We start from the raw sequence: 18,831 nt of genomic DNA on the forward strand, positions 1-18,831 counted from the left end.
GCTTTATCGCCGGTTGAGAGACGTGCGCGCCTTGTTTCCCGACTGCCCCGGAAACGGGAGTTGTAGGAACGCTGCCTGGGGAGGCCCTTGCGGTCCCTCTTACTTAAATTTTCCAATTTCGGCCAGACACCGACTGCGCGTTTAAACCAAAAAAAAAACCCGGCGGCGCGGCCGAGGTGCGCAGCGCTCGGGTGCGGACTGGCCGGTGCCTCCGCAGAGGGGGGATCCCCACCCCCGAGGCGCGGCAGCACCGCCCGGGGCCCCGCCCGCCGCGGACGCGGGGCCCGGGGCCAGGCCGCGCCCGGCCCTGCCCGCCTGTGGCACCGCCGCGTGCCGCCCCGTGCCTGCCCGTGCGCTCCGCCCGCCCTGCCGCCCGCGTCAGCGGCACTCTCGCCGCGCGGGCGGGGCCGCCTCCTGGAGCGCCGCGCCGGGGGACGGAGGACTCGTCGGCGCCCGTCTTCTCATTGGGCGAAGCCGGCGCGAGGCCCCGCCCACCTTAGCTCTCCTAGCTTTTTCATTGGGCCGTACCGCGGAGCCCAGCCGAAGCCCAACCTCCCGGCTCACCGGCCAGTGAGAAAATGGTTGCTGGGCTGGTTGAAAGGGCCGCTGGCCAATGGAAAGGCGACCAGCTGGCGGGCGCCGTGCACGCAGCTCCCCCCTCCCCCCCCGCCGCCGCTGTGGGTGCCGCGGGCGGAGGGAAGGGCGGAGCGGAGGCTGCCGGGGCCCGGCGGGGGTGGCGCTCGCCTCCGCCTCCTCCGGTCGGAGTCCCAGCCCCGCCGAAGGGAGCCCGGCCGGCTGGCTAGGGAGGGCACGGCAGGCTGCGAAGGAACGGGGGGGATCCTCCGCTCCCAGGTGGGGCGCCGGGCAGGGTCGGGTCGAGGCGGGTCGTGCTGGGCCGGGCGGCGGCTCTGAGGGAGGCGCCATGAAGGGGCAGGGGCGGGAGGGCAGCCCCCACCCTCCGCGGGCTGAGGCTGGCGATCCTGGGGGCAGGGAGACGACACGGCGTGGGGGGAGGGCAGTAGCGGCCGCAGAGGGACGGGTGGGCACGGCGGCCGGCCGAGGCGGGGGCAGTCGGAAGCCCCCCAAGGATGCAGGGGGCCCTGCGGGGGGGGGGGGGGGGGCAGGACACGGAGGCCCAGCGAGGGGGGGTGGGGGCCCGGCAGAGCGGGGGGACGGGCTGGCGGAGACAGGTGGGGAAGGATGGCGGGTGGGGGGAGCGTGGGCAGGGGGGCCCTGAGGAGTTACGGGGGGGGGGGGGGGGCGGGGGGGCGCTGCTGGAGCTGGGGAGGCCGGCGACCGGGGCGCCAGGAGCGAGGACTGCGGTGGAAGTTGTTAGCGCAGTTATAATTAGCTTGGCCGGGGTCTCTCTTTAGCTGGGGAGGAGGAAGGGGGAGGAGTGTAACTTTTCGCAGCTCGGGAAGCCCAAGGTTGTCTCTGGTTACTGCTGCCCACTGCCGCGGGGGGGGGCGCGGGCGGCCGCCTGCAGGAAGTACCAACTAGTCGCCTTCCACAAAGGCCAAATGGTGGCAGGCTCCCCTGGGCTTCGTTAGTACTTGTGCGCTCGGGAGTGGCTGCAGGGAGGGTGGCAGGAAAGAGGCTTTCCCTGAATCGCAGCTTTTTAATTCTGCTACTTGCGATCGCTGCCTCTTGAGAGTTACGACTTGTATATGTGCTGCAGTTACGTTTTTGATACCAGGTTTCGTTTGTCTCAGTAAACGTGTATGTGAGTCTGAACTACAAGTAGGTGGGTAAGGCTGGAGGAGCATAAGCCTCATCTCATCTCTGCGTATCGTAAATTCGTGTCACTAATAGATGCAGTTAGTAATTTCTGCCCTAGGTAGGCCTGGAATTTTTTCAAACTATGTTGGAACAATTCATTTCCAAAAAACATAGGTAGGAGCTGCAGTAGTTTTCTGCTTCGTTTTCATTCAGCTGAGATTCTTTAGGCCAGGCAGTTAACTGCAATATGGAAAACACCATTAACATTGAAAATGAATGCTCTAATCTCAGGTTTCTGAAGTGATCTGTAAACAGGCACTAGGAAACTGCAAGGGAAACCAGTGAAAGAAAATGAAAGAAAGAAAAAAGTCTACTATAAATCTACAGATTTACAGCTGCTGTGCGTCTTCTATACTTTTTTTTTTTTTTAAAACAGATTGTAAAAACTAAACGTGGTAACCTTACCTCTGTACTTCTTCCTGATACTTGTGCCAGTGTGAAATCACGTAGGGGAAAAATCATAACCTCAACAGTTTGTAGGAGTCCTTTAAAGTATATAATAAAGGAATTAAATTTGTTGACTTGGACTTCAGCTCCTTCTAGCAAATGGTCGGACTAGTAAAATACCATTAAGGTTATAAACTTTTTTTTTTATCAATGTTTTAAACTTTTTTTTTTTAAATAAGATGCTGAACTCAAACTTTTCAACAGGCAGTACACTTGTTTGCATTTTTAGAATTCTGTAATGCTAAAAAGACATCACATTCTAAAACATTTGTTCTTCTATATTCATTATATAGAAGATGCCATAAATGTACACCTCCCCCTGTGACCTAGCAAGTACATTTTGATAAACCTCAGTAGTCACCTTCTGAAGTCCTGCTGTTTCGAAGCAAACAGGCTATGAATCTTCACTTGTCTATTTGTTTTTATTCTTTTATTTCCAAGTAGCACGGATCTCTATGATGGGAAGGAAGTCAGCTTCTAGAAGGAGGAGGGAGATATTAATGTGTTCATTGCTGTGGTTTAGCCTTGGTGTTCTTAGGTGATGGGCGTTTTACTGCTCTTTTACTACATCCTTACAGTTCCGAGATTCTGTTAAGTGGAGGAGCCCTTTTCTAGCATCAGGCTATGAGTTGCTGTGTAAGATGAACTGTGTTCATTTACTTGCTCACCTGTCTAAATGTAAGACTGCCTTTCACTATGTATTATTTTAAGATTTGTAAAATAACGTATGAACTCTTGATCATGAAGGACTGTGTTTATCTGGATAAGTACTGATCCTTGCTCTTGTGGTGAACTTGTGAAGTAATTGGTTTGCTGTAGTCAGGGGGCAGGTGTCTATATGTGTGTATGTCGAACACAAACAAACATGTTAATACAATCCAGATGGTAGGCTGTTAGCCTGTGTAAGGGCTTTAATTCTTGGAATTAAGAAACTTCGATTCTTCAGGTGGAGTTGAGACCTTGAGAGAATGGATCATGGAATTCCCTCCACATCTCCTAGTCTAGTGCATAGTTTACTGTCACTTCCTCCTTTTCACATTTCCCAGAGTTTCTAGTGCCTTGATCTAATCCATGATTTAATCCATGTGGTCTCTAGCCAAAATGCAGATGTTGCTTTAACAGGGTTTTGATAAAAATGATGCCATGCTGAATATTATGTGCAATCCTGCCTATGCTACCTTTCCAGATTGTTTTTGTGTGTGCTGAAAATGAGGAAAGTTAGGGAATTTAATAAAAATCTTAACTCCTTTTGCACCCTGTAAGCGTTAGGGGATAATTCTGAAATGTACTTCTTTACAGTCCATGGTATTGTCTCTCCTAATACATGATTTCTGAGATGATTACAACTGTAAATCAGTGTTTGGTAACCTGAAGAAGTATCAATGCAAGTTCTTATTCTAAAGTCTCAGACTTAGAGGGTCAGCATTCTCTTTTGTAGTTTTCATTTATGAAGGATAATTTCCACATTCTGTGTGTTCGTACGTGAAATTGTTAGGTCCGCTTATTTCAGTGTATTCATGAACTTCAGTTTTTCTAACTCAGTTTAACTGTTTTAGTAGGATTTAGCAAAAATTGTTTAAAAAGTTGTATTGAATTTTGGTGTTAAAAAAAAAAAAAATTCACATGGTAATGAAATACTCTGGTTTTGTTTTGTTTCCCCCCTTAAGTCACATCATCCTACCTCGGTGGATGGCTTGGCCTCTTGAATAGTTCGAGACTCTTGGATAACCACACTTTATGCAACATCTGGAATCTTCCTGCCTGGACTCCTTTCTGTTTTCTAAGGGTAACTACTTGTATGTTTTTATGAAATTATATTTTATGTGCATAGCGCTTGTTCTGATAATCAGCCGTAGGTGTTATTTTTGTGGGTTAGAATGGTAAACTGAAAAATAATGGTGTGCCGATTTTATACAGTTAATAAGCCGTAACTTTTGTTATTGCTGGATCTTTATTTAGATCGCTGTACCCTAAAATACATGTCAGTGTTAATGTAGGTGAATACATCCAGTATTTCTGTATTTGAAGTAAATAGATACTGTAAAGAAAACAGATTGAGAACTGTTCAGTTGTTCAGAACAAGCTGTGAAAAGGTGTGTCATCACATTTGCAGTTCTAAAGATCATTCGTCTCTCCAGTGAGATACTTTGATGGAACCCTAGTGGTTTGGTTCTTGTTTGGATTCTTTTATGTTCTCATTTAATTACAGTTTAGTCTTACTATGGGAGTTTTTCTAGATTTAGTAACTCTTGATCATGTGTTAGCTTTTGCTAACTACTATTGATCCTTAGTTTAAATGACCCTGGGCCCTTCTGCTGAAAAAAAAAATCCACTCAAAACTCCTGAAAAAAAAAACCTGCTAAACACACTCTCATTAAAAATATACACCTGTGAGCTTTATTTGTAAATGTGGAACTAAATACACAAGTGTAGAGGGGGAGAGGAAGGAGAAGTGACAGTTGTTTAGTTTGTTTTCTTTTAAGGGTGGAAGTTTTTCTCTGCCTCACTGGTAGGGCCTCAGCAGCTTTCTGTATTAGCCTACAGTGATAGATACCAGCTGCTGAGAATACAGTTCATTTGCTGTTGTGAACAGCCCAGATCTACTTGTTTTAGCTTATGGAAGGTACACATCCTGACAGAGGAGTTTGTTCTCTGGAGTGAAGTGTTGTGCTCTGAAGCTTAGTGTGGTAGTTTGTAAAGCAGAGCTCTTACCAGTGCTTTATGAAATAAAATGGGAGTAAGGAACTTAGGAAAATGTCCTTAAGTGCAGGAATTTTTCAAATCCCGTTAGAGGTAACATAAACAGGTTGTATATGTGGGGTTCAAACTAACTTTTAAAGCAGGTAAAACTTACTTCCAAGTGCTTTGTAAACATAATTTCAACTCCTAAAATATCAGTGCATGATACATATTTATTCTCTGCTTCTGCAAATAGTGAAGTGACAGTGTGAAGGTTATGAATTCCAGACTAATTCTGTGCTACGCTCAGTTGTCTCCGTGATCCTTTCCTCTACTTAAGGAATACTGTTCAGCCTACTCTTATTTTCAAAATGTGGGAAAGGATGTTACCTACATCCATAGGTGTGGGGTTTTTTTCTGTGTGGTTTTGGGGTTTGGTTTTTGGGGGTGGGGTTGGGTGGTGTTTGGTTGGGGGTTTTTAAGTCTGAACAGTAGCATATCTTTGTTCTGTGTTCCAGTTGCTTTAGTAGTAATGGACTTAAGTGTATTATAGGCCAGGATTTGGTGACCAAAATGCTGATGTTAATTCTCCCTTCTTTGAGCAGCTGTTTTCTGCTCATTTCTGACTCTTTACAGAAGTTGTTACATAGGAATTCAGGTATGGGAGTAAGCTGGTAGGACTGCACTCCTCCCTGGATGCACACTTTTAGCCACTTGTGCCTTCTCCAGCAATTACTCATCTTGGCTAAACTGGGGCAGGGCTGGAGGGGCAGGGGGGAAGGCAATGTATATTTTAAAGTGTCTTCAAGTCCAAACTACTTTTTACTGGTGTTTTCTAATGTGTTTAATCCTCCTTCCCTTGCTTCCTCTTAATTTTTGCTAACAGCCGAGATCTCCAGCACTTGCTGGCTGAGGACACCAGATCAGATACACTGTTCTGTGTAGTCTGACAGCTTACTGTGTTACGCAAGTCATGTTTAAGTGATCAGTGTTAAGTATAGGAGAAAGGATTTACACTGTGTCTGTTAACTGTACCTCCAGCTTTACCTTTTTCCTGTGCAGCTTCTTACACATGGAATATTAGTCAAGAACCAGTCTACCACTGAATTAAAACTATTAATGAAGTTGTGTTGCCTAAGCTAAAATCTGTGTTGGGTAGGAGAAGGATTATCATTAAATATAGTATGCAGCATACATCAAATAATTCTGGGAAATAACCTTAACTCTAGGGATGTTTGTCTTCCTTTGCACTTCCTGCAGATAGATGTGTGCTTGTGGAATGTGTGTCCATGGAAGAGAGGGGAGAGCAGGAAATCAGGTTATCAATCAGCTTTGGCCCATCACTGACACAAGTTTACTATCCAGAGAGCTCTGTCTGTTTTTGTGGCATGCTTTCTACAGTTGTGGGCCAAAAGAGACTTTGAAAGGGAATTACCCAAATTACAATAGCAAGGAGTCTCTAATTTTGATTTTAATACTTAAGTTGCATTACTGAAAACTAGAGAGGCAGCTTTCACTTATGAGGTGCTTACAGCTATTCAAATCTGCTATTTCTGTCCTATAAGAAAAAAGTAATTTTTCACTTTGGGACAGTTTCAGGCTGAAAAATGCAACACAGTGGCTGTATGAAAAGGACCAAGCAAGTATGAATTCAGTAACATCCTAAAAAGAAAAGTCAGAAGGGACTGATATCAATGAAATGATTTAGTCCTGCATAGTGCAGGCCAAGTACTTTCAAGACAATTGATGGTCTTGCTATTTAAACGTATTATTTGATGGTAGATGAATAACATTTCTGTAGTGACTATAGCACTTGTTTTGTGCATGAAAAATTTGTGTTCAGACAATACTAACTGTGGCAGTTGTGTTTTATGTACTCATGTTTTCTGAGGCTTTTCTCTGCTGAAAATTGTGCAGTTCTGAGTTCTAAACGTGGTTTAGCTTGTTCTTCAAACCTTTTTTGGAAGGTGAGGAAGAGGAAGTTAAGAAGTAGTTTGCCCAGACAGAAGTAATTGTGTTTTCACATGCTGCGTTCTTCTTTGTGGCTGTTTCCAGCTGTACTTTTAACCATGTGTCCATGGCAGCTGCACTGCACTATCAGACCCTGTGACAGATGGAGCTGTGTTTTTCCTCTGAAATGATGGCATGAGCCCTGTATTGTCCACAACGCATTGCAATGTGAATTTTTCTTGGTAGCCTGGAATGTTTCTTCTGAGTAGCTGCACACTCTGACCAGGCCTGTTTGTTTGGTGTTCTGTTTGGATTTGCCAACCAGGGATGTGACTCTTCCCTCTCAAGTTTTTTTAAACCTCGGTATGGTGTAGGATTACAGTGCATGGATGCTTCTTCCGTCTTAGCAGGGAGAAGTTTCTGTGAAATGTCCTTCATGGCACTGGAAGGAACTGAGGAAGTGCTGTCAGGGGGAGAATTCTACGTACAGACGCCTTTGTTAGTTCAGTGACATGGATGGGGAGTTTGGCACTCCGAAGCATTGAGTTCACTTTGCTTCCTTTTCTCTATATCTGCAAAATAATTTTAATTTAAAAAGCATTCTGACATAGATGGCCTGTGGCTCAGTTTGCGTTACTAAAATGAGAGAAGATGAGAAAATGCTAGAAAAAATTATTGAGATGTGGTGTTCCTCATTGTTCTTGGGCTGTTTCATGACAAAAGATGCTAAAATAGACCATCTGAACTCAAAAAAAAATGCAGTTGTTGAATGTTTTCTTAAAGTTCAAAGAAGGGTGACTTACAGCTTGTGTATTTTATCATTGAACAGCTACATATAGACCTCACACTTGAAGTTGGCATAAACTTTAATTTTTGTTAGGTTTATTTACTTATAAATTACAGAGTTATCAGATCGGCACATTCCAAAATCCTGTTACTTGATCCAGTTTTTTGAAATCAGCGTAGGTTCCTGGAATTAGACTGGAGTAAGGGGAGTGCAATTTCCAGACACTCTTTGTGTTTTAGTACGCCCAACTTGTGCGTCTTTGAACTGGCTGTGCCGTTCTGTCATCTGACTGAAAGGGCTGACAACTGTCCAGCAGTCACTCGGTAATACAGGATTGTCTGGGCATGGTAGCATGGATTTTGTGGGGGCTTCTGTTTCCTAGTACCAAAAATTGAAGTGGGGGGAGCACTGCATAATTAATAATGTGACCAACATCTTATATTGCCAAGTAATGCTATTGAGAGAGAGGATTTGACGGGTGTGTGAATTTTAGGTTTGGGATGTGTGTGTTAATACGCAATGCTACATACAAAAGGACAACTTAGAAAATATGGAGTAGTTTGTTAAGGATATGACCCTGTCAGTAGTCTTGTGCTAGAAAGTAAAGCAAAAGGCCTGATAAAATGTAGATTAGCTGGTAACAAAGGGGCTTTGTGTCTTTTGTAGGTCAGCAGCTGAGTGTGTTTGACAAGAACTGAAATTTAATGTCTTCTGTAGCAAGCATGACACTAGTCATTTTTAAATCCACTGTACTGGTGGTACTCTGGTTTTCGTTAGCCTTTTCCAAATTTTTATGTAACCTCTGAATTCAGCTAGCTCCTGGAGGGAGACCTGGGGATCCTTGCAATTAGGCGGAAATCGTACTAAACAGGCAGAATGGCTAGAACATAAGATAGGACTATGTTTGTGTATTTAAAAAAAAAAAAAAAAATCTTTGATATCCAGAGAGTGGAGAGTCTGTTAAGTAGAAACATTTGAAGTTGGAGCAAATTGTTTCTTGCACTTCATTTTTATAGTTCAGAGTGCTGTCATGTTCCAGCTTTGTTACATATTTCTAGACTGCTCTGGGACAAATTTTATGAAGTAAATTTGAGGAATGAAAAAGAGGATGTCTACGTGTATGAGCATGAAATATTTAGTCTAATTAGACTACTGTACGAATTTAAAAGTTAAACATTTAATTTTAAGTTATTTTTGTAAAATTATGTCTCTGCATATGATAGTTTGCTTTTTCTTCAAGCTTGCTTACAGAATTTAAATACTAGCCCATTTTTGAGATGTTAGAAATTAACATTATTTATATAATTCTAATAGATAAGTCTAGTATTTCCTGTGTGTCTAACAAAGTGTAAATATATATTTTAAAATACATTAAAAGCAGTAAATTGGCAAAACCAAGCATTCTGAATGTATAAAATGTCAGAATTACTGTTCCCTGAATGGTCTTAATTTAATTCCCTTGTGAGTGTGAATTTTAGTCTGCTTTAATTAGTTAGTAGAGAGAAAAAACCTAAACACTAGTGTGCAGTGTATGGGAAGGATGGTGCTTAGGGAGCAAATAGCCATTTTGATGTATATTTTAGTTCTTCATAGTAGTGGTATGGGGTAATGCGTTAGGTAGTACACAACATTTAAATGTACTTAAACCGGAGAGTTAATACTTTTATTGTGAGTTTTCTCTGATTTGCAGACACTCATGATAGGAGTTGGTATATTTAGCACAGTTCACTGTAAAGTCCTGCATAATCATGGTTGTTCCATAGGTTGTATCTAAAATTACTGGTCGCTGACAGTGTGGTCAATAGTTTGACTGAGGATGCCTGACACACACACACACTGCCCCCCAGAATACTTTCTATTGTATTTGGTGCCTTAACTTTGTATCCAGATATCTTCTGATTTTGTTTGTAATTGAATGCTCAGTACTGTCTGGCTCCGTTTGCTCTAAATGGGGTGTTGTAACGGGGGAGTGATAGCTGGTAAGTGTGGGAAGATCACCTAGGTGAATAGACACACCACATCCAGACACCTTATGTTCTTTAAAGAGATTCAGCTGGTGCTGTGGCAGTTCAGCAGAAAACTTTGGAGTAAAACAGACTTCTGAAGTTAAAAAATTGCAGCACGGGTAAAATTACAATTAAAGTTTATTGTTGTTTTAATAGTGAACATGTTAGTAAACTGAAATATAGGCCGAACTACTACCTGTTGTGTAAAAATGCATTCTTATGACAAATTTCATCCAGATATGTCCCTAAAAAACCAAAAAGCGGGTATGATCGAGAAGTCTTAAACCTAAACTTCTCTAGCAACTGTCTGTGTTTTCTTGTGTGTCCCACTGAGAAGCGAGCCCTGCTTGCTTACTTTCTGTTCCGCCGGAGGAGCTGAGTTCTCCAACGGTCTGTCTAGGCAGATGGATGTAGCCATGGAGCCCCACAGTGCTTCCTGCGAATCTGGAGAAATCCCAAAAGTAAAAGAGGTTTTATCCTGTTGCCTTCTCCTTGTCCCCAAAAGTCTAGCAACAGGCTAGCAGCTGGCAGCTGCGGCAATCAGCTGAGCTGTTGCTGGCAGTATCCAGTGCTCACATGAAGAGGAAGTTGGGAGGCCCTCTGCAGCACGCAGGGTCTGGATCATTGTGTCTGAAGGGTCTGCCCTTAATCTGCCTCTGGGTCTCTTAATTTCTGATTGCTTATTTCTTTTAATTGTTTGGAGTGAGGTGTCTGTATTCTGGGGACTCATAAAGATGCGTGTAATCAAGATTTTACCAGTGTTTCCTGTGCATGATACACATCTTTTCTGTGTTTATACAAGTGATTGCACAGTGCTTGTCATCCCTAGTAAAACACTTTGTATTTTGTCTGTTAATTGCAAAGTATCTGAGCATGTATTTATTTGGATCACGTGTGTATTAGGTGTGCATGCGTACAGGTTTTTGTACCACGGTGTTCTAGGCCTGCTGTATTTCAATGCAAAAAGCACACAAAGCAGAGTAAAAGCAACTAAATTCCATTTATTTTCTTTTAGCTGTTTACCAAAATCAGTCACTTCTAAAATGCTATTTGGTAGCCTCCTGCTGTATGTCCTTAGCGTTAAGTCAGTAGCATGTTGTGAACCAGAAGCCATGAGCACCGATCGTCATTCTCTGAGCTCTGTGGCCCAGGCAAATTTCCTCTCACCATTCAGCTAAACTGCTAAGCTGTGGAATCAATATAAAGATCGCATGGGAGGCCCGGTTGTTGGTCTTGCTGGGTGGTTCAACTGTAGTAAAACAACTTAAAAGTCTCCAAAGAAGAGGGAGAGAAACAAGTTCTGTAGAGAGTTCTCAGAGAGACTGAGTGAGACATGAAGAACATCTTAATGAGATAAAAATGGCTCTTAAAACTAGCTTTAAAATCTTACCTACTGTACCTAGGAAAGAGTGTTAGAATGAAAATGTTGAAATACTCTGTATAGGTATTATAATTCTTAGTATAAGCGTCTGTTTTATTTACGTGGACGTTCAGATATATCTCATTAATGACTTTTGTATGCTAATTCAAATGGATAAGAGACTAAAAAGCACACTTGTCAAAGATTTTAAATAATTAAATACATATTCTCATAGTAGAGTTAGTAGTAAACCTTAAATCCAAAACTTAGAAGTATACAGCTTTTTAAAAAATGGTTACTGTATTTCCTTCGTGTTTTCTGTTTAAAGAAATTGTTGTGAGACAATAGAGCTGGAAAGTGCATCTTCTCAATGAAAGTAGTATCTTGTGTAGGAATTTATTCTGTCTTTCATTTCATGGCATTAGAGTCTTAAGTTAACCAGTACCTTGTATGCTACAGACTTTTCAAAAGTGTCTGTTGAGATCTTGCAGAAGTAGTGATAGTCTTTCCCAAGGTTAATTAGTAATTTCTTTCTTTCAGGTTCATGTTGGGGAGAGGTCTAAAACGCAAGCTGAGTGACTATGAGGAGAACATGGCTGGTCTCTCGAGTGCCTTTGATTCCAGTCGAAATCTGCCATATCCGCTTAAGAGGCAGTTGGTGCTTAATATGTGCCTCACCAAGTTACAGACGTACAAAATGCTGGTGGAACCGAACTTGCACCGCTCTGTCCTCATAGCCAACACAGTACGGCAAATTCAAGAGGAAATGAGACAAGAGAGTAATCAGCAACCAATTAATGTCTGCCCTGGCATTACTCCTAGTTCTCATAGCTACCCAGGGATGGAGTCATCTGGGATTTCTCTTCAGTTGCCTTCAGGTATTAGTCAGCAAGAGTCTAACTGTTGCGACCTGCGGTCTGTAGAAGACCCAATTGAAAATAGCCTGCTGATAGTTTCCGATGATGATATGTCATCTGCTATTTCGTCTATTCTGAAGGATTTAGACTTTGTAGAAGATATAAGCCCGCCTACTTGTCTGGTTCCTACTGGAGATGACCAGCCAAAGTTTCCAGAAAATACCGCTCTAAAACTAGAAGATGATAGACAGGATTTGAAGGGAGCTGAATGTGTGTTTGGTTCCTTTGAGATTTCAAATTCAACCAGTTACCTGAAGGATTTGGCAATAGATGACATTTTTGAAGATATTGACACGTCGATGTACGATTCAGACTTTTGTTGCCCTCCACTAATGCCGCCCAGACCACCATCTCTTGCTACAGAAGAACCATTGAAAACCTTTCCGTCTTGTAATTCTTCTTCAGCAAGCAACATTCAGATATGTAGAACAGATCTGAGTGAGTTGGACCACATCATGGAAATTCTGGTTGGATCCTGATACTTGTTTTACCCAAAGATACTTTTTTAACTGCCACTTTCACTTGGTTTCAGGATAAAAGCCACTGGAAAAGTTGTAAAGAATTCTTTAAAACACAAACTAAAAATAATTTGTCTGTAGTGGAATTTTCTAAATAATTCCAAAACTTATAAACCAAAAAAGTGGCAGATTTTTTTTAAAAAAAGAAATATTTATTTATCAGAACTGTGCAATCATCTTTTTCCTTCCAGGGTGTATGTGGAACAATAGGCACATACCCTTATCACCCCTCATGCCTCTTTCAATAAACTTTTTTATGTGCAATTTTTAATTTGTCAGAAGAATTTACATGCAAAACAAATTTCATATGAGATGATCTTTTACAAAGTCTCCACTTTATTTTTAATATCAGAGTCTATGCCAGGTTGGCATATGTCAAGTTGCATAGTTGGATTGCGTGGATTGCAGACGCATTACTAGAGATGGGTATATTTTAAAAATGAGACACGCTTTGCTTTCTTTTGGTCAGAAAAGCAGATCAAGACACTTATCAACGAAGTCTCTTGCATTTTTCTAAAGCATTCAGAACTATTTATTTTTGTAAATTTTATAGTCTTTCTACATTTTACTACGTTATTTCATCATAGTTCAAATATAATGGACTTCTAGTTGGATGTGTTTAGCACTACCTCTGAGCTGAAATGCTTTAACTCTTTCCAGTGCTTCGTCTAAGACTGCAGATCTTTTTGTGTCTATTTTTTTCTGGGGGAAAGTACTTCTAACTCATTAAGCTGATCCTTTGACAGTGACCTAGCTGATTTGTGAAATCAAGGGTATTCAATGTTTAATAACTTTTAAGTATTTACAAATGTAATTTATATGTAGATTGTGCAATTTAACATTTTTCTGTCAGTATTACGTGCTTAGATTTTGAATAATCTTGGCGTTCTTTAAATTAAAACTTACTATGTACAGGTAGCTTTTTAATCTGTTTTGGAAAACACTGTCCTTCAACTCTGCTTTCACTACAAAGTTTAAGATGATTTTTATGTGCAATATTATTTAAAAAGATACACATTTGTATACCTGGCATTGTGGAAAGAAACGCTTCAAACTTAAAACTTCTAGCACCTTTGGAGGATGCTCAAGAGAGTCAACATTTCTGTATCCTTTAAGAAACAAAGTTGACAACACTTCTTGCTACACCAGTGCTTACTGCTTTGAATACGTCTGAAATACTCACTGGTAGGTGGTGAGTCAGTGCTGGTGACCAGGTACCATCGTGCAGCTGTCCGAGAGCTCAGGGGTCTGACCGCGCAGGTGCAGCGCCAGGGCTGGGGCCTGCGTGGGCTTTGGAAGCGTCGTGCTGGTGGCTGCTGCTGCTGCAGGGTGTGCGGGGGAGGTGGGGGTGCGTGTGTCTGGCCGGTGTGTATATAAGTAGATACAGAAGCACACTCATTAACTGCAGGTGAGATTTGCAGTGAGAACTCTTCTCCGTAAGACAGTGTGGGTACTGTGTTTCAGCTTGAACCGAGGTCTGTTTGATCCTTGCTATTGTCTTCTGAACTACACACTTGCACATTAGTTTTTGGTTTGTGGGTTTTTTTTTTTTTAATTTTTTAATTAGAAAACTCTTGCTTCTTGAAAGCTGCAGCACCTGTCTTGTAAGAAAATTTGCAGTTGTAAAAACTTTGCTTTGGTTTGTTGTTTTTCGGGTTTTTTTGTTGTTGTTGTTCTGCTGAGACTTTTCATGAACAGGGCATCGGCAGAGGAAAGAACTGTTGCCTGCGTGTTGCATCTCACAGAAGCTGAAATCCTGGTCCTATTGCAGGGGCCAGGGTGTCACCTAGTATTTCTGGTCTTAACTGATGCTGTGGCACACCTACCTTGTGCAAAGATCTCCATTTTTTACTGTGACTATTTTGGTTAACAGTTAGCTGCCGATGCAATTGGGTGTCCCAAACCAATGGAGAACCAGTTCAGGTCACATCCTTGCAGCCATCTGGGTTGTTTAGCAACCGAAGGGTATAAATGTATTTATATGCATATAATGTATTGATTCTAATATAAAACTTCTGATCTAAAGTATTTTGAATTGCTGGATAAAGGGATTTGTTTGAAGAGTGTATAAATAGCTCTTGAAGAGGTACAGCTTCAGAATGTACACAGATTGTGCATTGTGTATAGACTACTCTGGCTTTTCCTCAGCCTCTACTTTTGTATTAAAGATATGACTGAATAAATCCTTGAAATACTAAGGGCCTTCTGCACTGTGATGAAGCAGAGTTGTGGTTAAAAATGTCTTTAAATTCAGTGATGAGGGATAAAATAAAAAGACTGCATCTAATTTCTTTTTGCATTTGAAAATATGGGATGTTACTATGCAGTAAAGGTATTTTGGTATGAAAATTGTCTCATGTAGCAAATAGCGAACACATAATAAATCCACTTACTCACTTTGCAGCCGCTACAGGAACATAAGAGAAGACAACTTGCTTTTCAGTGTTTATATGCTAAAGTTTTTTTTTGTATACTTCAGAAAAAGATTAAATTGTTGGTAGATGTTTTATCAACAATTCAAAATGCAATTTTTGTTCAAATGCTTGCTACAGAGCTCCGTTTCTAATTGGTTGCTTGCATCGCAGTGCCAAGACCATAAGCTGGTATTGATGCAGTTCGGTTATGTATGGAATTATGTGCAAAGGGAAGTTTAATTTTTAAATATGCACAAACTAATTTTAAAATCCTTCCATGTAAAATGAAGTTAGAGGCTAGTTGTGGTGGACCTATTTATTGTATGTTTGGAAATAAAAGCCACAGTTTTTGCAGTTTAACCATTTATATTTTGAAGCCTTCAGTATTTTACTGTGTTAAAACCAAAACAAAAAAACATGTTACCTTGCCGCCCTTCACATGGTCTTTTACTCATAAAGATGCAACGTTTCCCCTACGTGGTTGCGCTTTTTTTTCCTTCTTTTTTTTCTTTTTTTTCCTTTTTTTTTTTCTTTTTTTTTCCTTTTTTTTTTTCTTTTCCTTTTTACCTTCCTTTCTCCCCCAAAATACTACATGCCTTACACAGCTTTGCTGTTATGGAAGCTATGTGTGCCAGCCACCGTAACAGGGTTTGACTCTAGGTTTCCACATAACCTAAAAGATAGATTCCTTTATGAAAGGGATTTTAATTAATAGTGCTACAGCTGGAGCTGGGTGCCTCTGAAGAGGGACCCTGAACAAAGAAACCCCTGGGCAATTACTCCCTTACAATCTAAGTTCCCCACCCCTCATGCGATAACTCGGACCAATGGTAATATTAAGGTCTGGGATCTTCTTGCTTTTTATTGGTTTGATTTGTTTGCTGTTCTGTTACTAAGTGGTTGCTATGTGTCATCTTCTTACACAATATCACATCCTCCCAGGTTGGTTTTGGCCGACTCCGTAGTTAGCGATGTTGTAACACAGTTGTTACAGTTCATATACCACGATCTATAGGCTTTGTCTACTTTAGCTATTAATATTTAAGCTGCTAGTTTTGTCTGCTCTAGCTATTATTAATGTTTAAGCTGTTAGCTCCAAGTTTCCACTGACTTTTTCTGCAAGATCGCATCCCCTTTGTGCGTCCTGTCCCCACAGAGCAATTTTTCCAGCCGTGGGGTAGAGAGATTCCTGTTGTGAAGAGGTGACATGGGTTTGTTAGAGCTTGGCTGTCCTGATTTCTGTCTCGACTGCCTTAAGTAGTCTTCCTGGTCCGTGCAGTTCTTAGTGTAGCTTCAGGGGTTGTTGTGCTTGAAAGCAAGGGGCACATAGAAGCATCCTTGGTGCGCACACTCTTGACGCTTCAGACTTGTACACTTGTCAGTCTGGGATGAAAATACTGCTGCTCGGTGCTAGTGGAGGGTTGTTTGCTAGTCTGTGCTAATACAAATTACACCACCGACTTCAGGTTTAAAGATTTCCATCCTCTTCTTGTGGACCTTTAAAATGAGATCCTGACTCCTCTGCAGTGAACTTCATTTATTGATGAGACCGTGTTGGTTGCTGCTTGCAGACCAGGAGTTCTTCCTGCCTTTTGTCCTGAAGCCTGCTGACTGCAGTGTGAAAAGCGTAGCTAGGGCTAGAAGTAACTTCTTCGCAGGAATCTGGTTTTGGCTGTGAGGTGGTTGCCACCGTGGCATTAGCCCTGTGACGGCATTACTGAGCAGGACACTACTGATACTGCAGTACAGACCTGCTCCTGCACCCAGCGGTCTTGAAGTTTGGCAATAGAAAATGCCGCCCGATGGAGGTGTGCTGCAGTTCAGTCTTTTAAGAAAGTATTTTTAAAGTATTGCTTTCAGATCACGTTGAGACTCTCTGTAAAGGTGGTGTAGGGTCTCACCTACTTTCAACCATTAGAGCCACGCTGAAAGATCTGAACTAACAGTGTGCTGAGCAGCGCAGCTCGGTGCAGTGCTGGTTTAAAACATGGCTAGTGGGGAGGTGCAGGTACTGCCTGGAGTGCTCTGCATAGCTCGGTATTCTGTGTACTGGGAGTGAAACTGAAAAAGACTAACTTCACTGCTCAAGCAAGAGTAAAATACGCAAAAGAAAATAACCTTTCCATTAGTTCTGTGAGGAAGATTAGTTATAATTAGTTGCAAAACTAATTTTGAACTATTGAAAACCAACATTAGAAGTGAAGACTTAAGCTACTGAGATGCCAAAGTGTGTCTATAAAAGTAGGTATTATTAACGCAGCTGTTCAGGGAAGCTGGAAGATTTTGGGCATTTCAGTATTTGCCCAGCATTCACAAACATCTTGCCTTGATTGAAACAGAAAAAAATGTTGCAACTTCATTCCATGCGTCTTTCCCTCATTAGGACCCATTTATCCCAGCATAGCGCTCAGCCAGGCTGGCTGTGCTGTGGGGTGACAATTTGGGAGGCTCTCCTCTGTAGATTTCAGTAGAAGGAATGGAGACCTTCTGCTCGACCTGACTGGTGAGCCTGTTGCATCTGCTGGCTGGGGGCATTGCTTTGGTTTTCTGTGAAGCCTCCAGAGTGGATCTGGCAAGTTAAACTCAGATCCACAGAGAAGTTTAGGGTTTAACAATTTGAATGCAGCTCGTTTTTAGCCAAATTCCCCCTGCCATCTTAAATTGGAGTAGTACTACTATTAAAGCAGATCTTCACTATTAAAAAGATCAGAGAGCTTTTAAATCCTGTAATGACACTGCACTTTGAAAAGAACTTTTAAGTTTTACAAGATTTTTTCGTTGGTTGTTTTTTTACTCCAAGTCTTCTGCATATGTCCAACTAATGGTGGGTTTATGGTACACTTAGAAATCATCCTAGGGTCTGGAATGTCCCCCCTTTTTTTTGGGGGGGGGGTGTGTGTAATAAAATTCTACATGTTATTTGGACTTTTAAAAATAAGTCTATAAATACTAGCAATACGCTGTTTCTAAAACAAAACTTCCCAAAACTTTGCCTTCCCACTCCGCTCAATATTAAGGATTGTTTGTTGAAATAAGTTCCCTAAAATTCTGCTTACGTTTTACCTTTGAACAGAATATGCATTGAAGCATTTTCAGTCTTTCACAATGTAGTTGTTTGTTTGGTGGTTGGTTTTGGTTGTTTTGGTTTCTTTTTTGCAAAGCTGTTTATGGTGTTCCTTCTACAAAGGAAACATTTCAGTAATTTACATTGCTGATTTGAACTTTTTAAAACTTTCTTCCATGGGTGTATTTTCCCCTCTAATCTTAGTGGAAGAAAAAGGCATTTCTGTCTAGCTCTGCTGTCTAAAACTCTTACCTTGCTTTAGTTTTCACCTTTTTGAAATCCAAAGCAAATGTCAAAAGTCTGTGGTATTTGCTTTCCGCCAACACAGAGTACAGTAACATATTTAGTTCATCAAAACTCAGTATTTCACAGTCGAGAGCGCACAACTAAGGTGAGAAATGATGAAATTTGTAGCTTAAAACATGCCAAGATAGAAGGTTTTATTTCCTCCGTGCACCATTTTCACAGAACAACCACCTGCTGAGCGTGGCCGTGTGTTGGGGGAGCGGGTGCGCAGCAGTGTTGGCACGGGTGGCTGGGCACCAGGAAGGGCAGGAACGAGGAAATGACTAGAGGAAACGAACACCCCATATTTGTGCAAAACACCCCGGAGGGGTTTCCGGCACCCCTCGTTTCCCAGGGTAACAACAGAAGGCAAGGCTACTTCATACGATGCAATACGCCTGAAAACGGTCGGCTAAAATTTGATTTGTCTCCCCAGGGATGCTGTCTGGTCAGTTAGGAGACACAGTGCCATTTTCTTTGTGAGACCCCCCCAAACACACAGACTGTGTCCAAATTCCTATGAGGGCTGGACTCCACAGCCTTGAAGCTGAACTGAATTACTTTGTAATCTCAAATCTGCTAGTCCTTTTCTTGGAAGAGATGAACGTGTTCATGTTGGACTGAA

General features: G+C 41.9%; 1 protein-coding gene across 1 annotated transcript; it reads left to right on the forward strand.

Annotated features, from left to right (window-relative positions):
• The first annotated feature begins 798 nt into the window (after window positions 1-798).
• Window positions 799-13,761, forward strand: LOC104351298 (SERTA domain-containing protein 2-like). Its single transcript, XM_086462705.1, has 3 exons — window positions 799-852; window positions 3,894-4,012; window positions 11,549-13,761. The coding sequence occupies exon 3, from the start codon at window positions 11,553-11,555 to the stop codon at window positions 12,402-12,404; it is 852 nt and encodes a 283-aa protein (XP_086318831.1). The 5' UTR covers window positions 799-852; window positions 3,894-4,012; window positions 11,549-11,552; the 3' UTR covers window positions 12,405-13,761.
• Window positions 13,762-18,831: the final 5,070 nt, after the last annotated feature.

Source organism: Leptosomus discolor, chromosome 3 (assembly GCF_034619465.1).
Source record: "Leptosomus discolor isolate bLepDis1 chromosome 3, bLepDis1.hap2, whole genome shotgun sequence".
In the NCBI taxonomy this organism is placed as follows: Eukaryota; Metazoa; Chordata; class Aves; order Leptosomiformes; family Leptosomidae; genus Leptosomus; species Leptosomus discolor.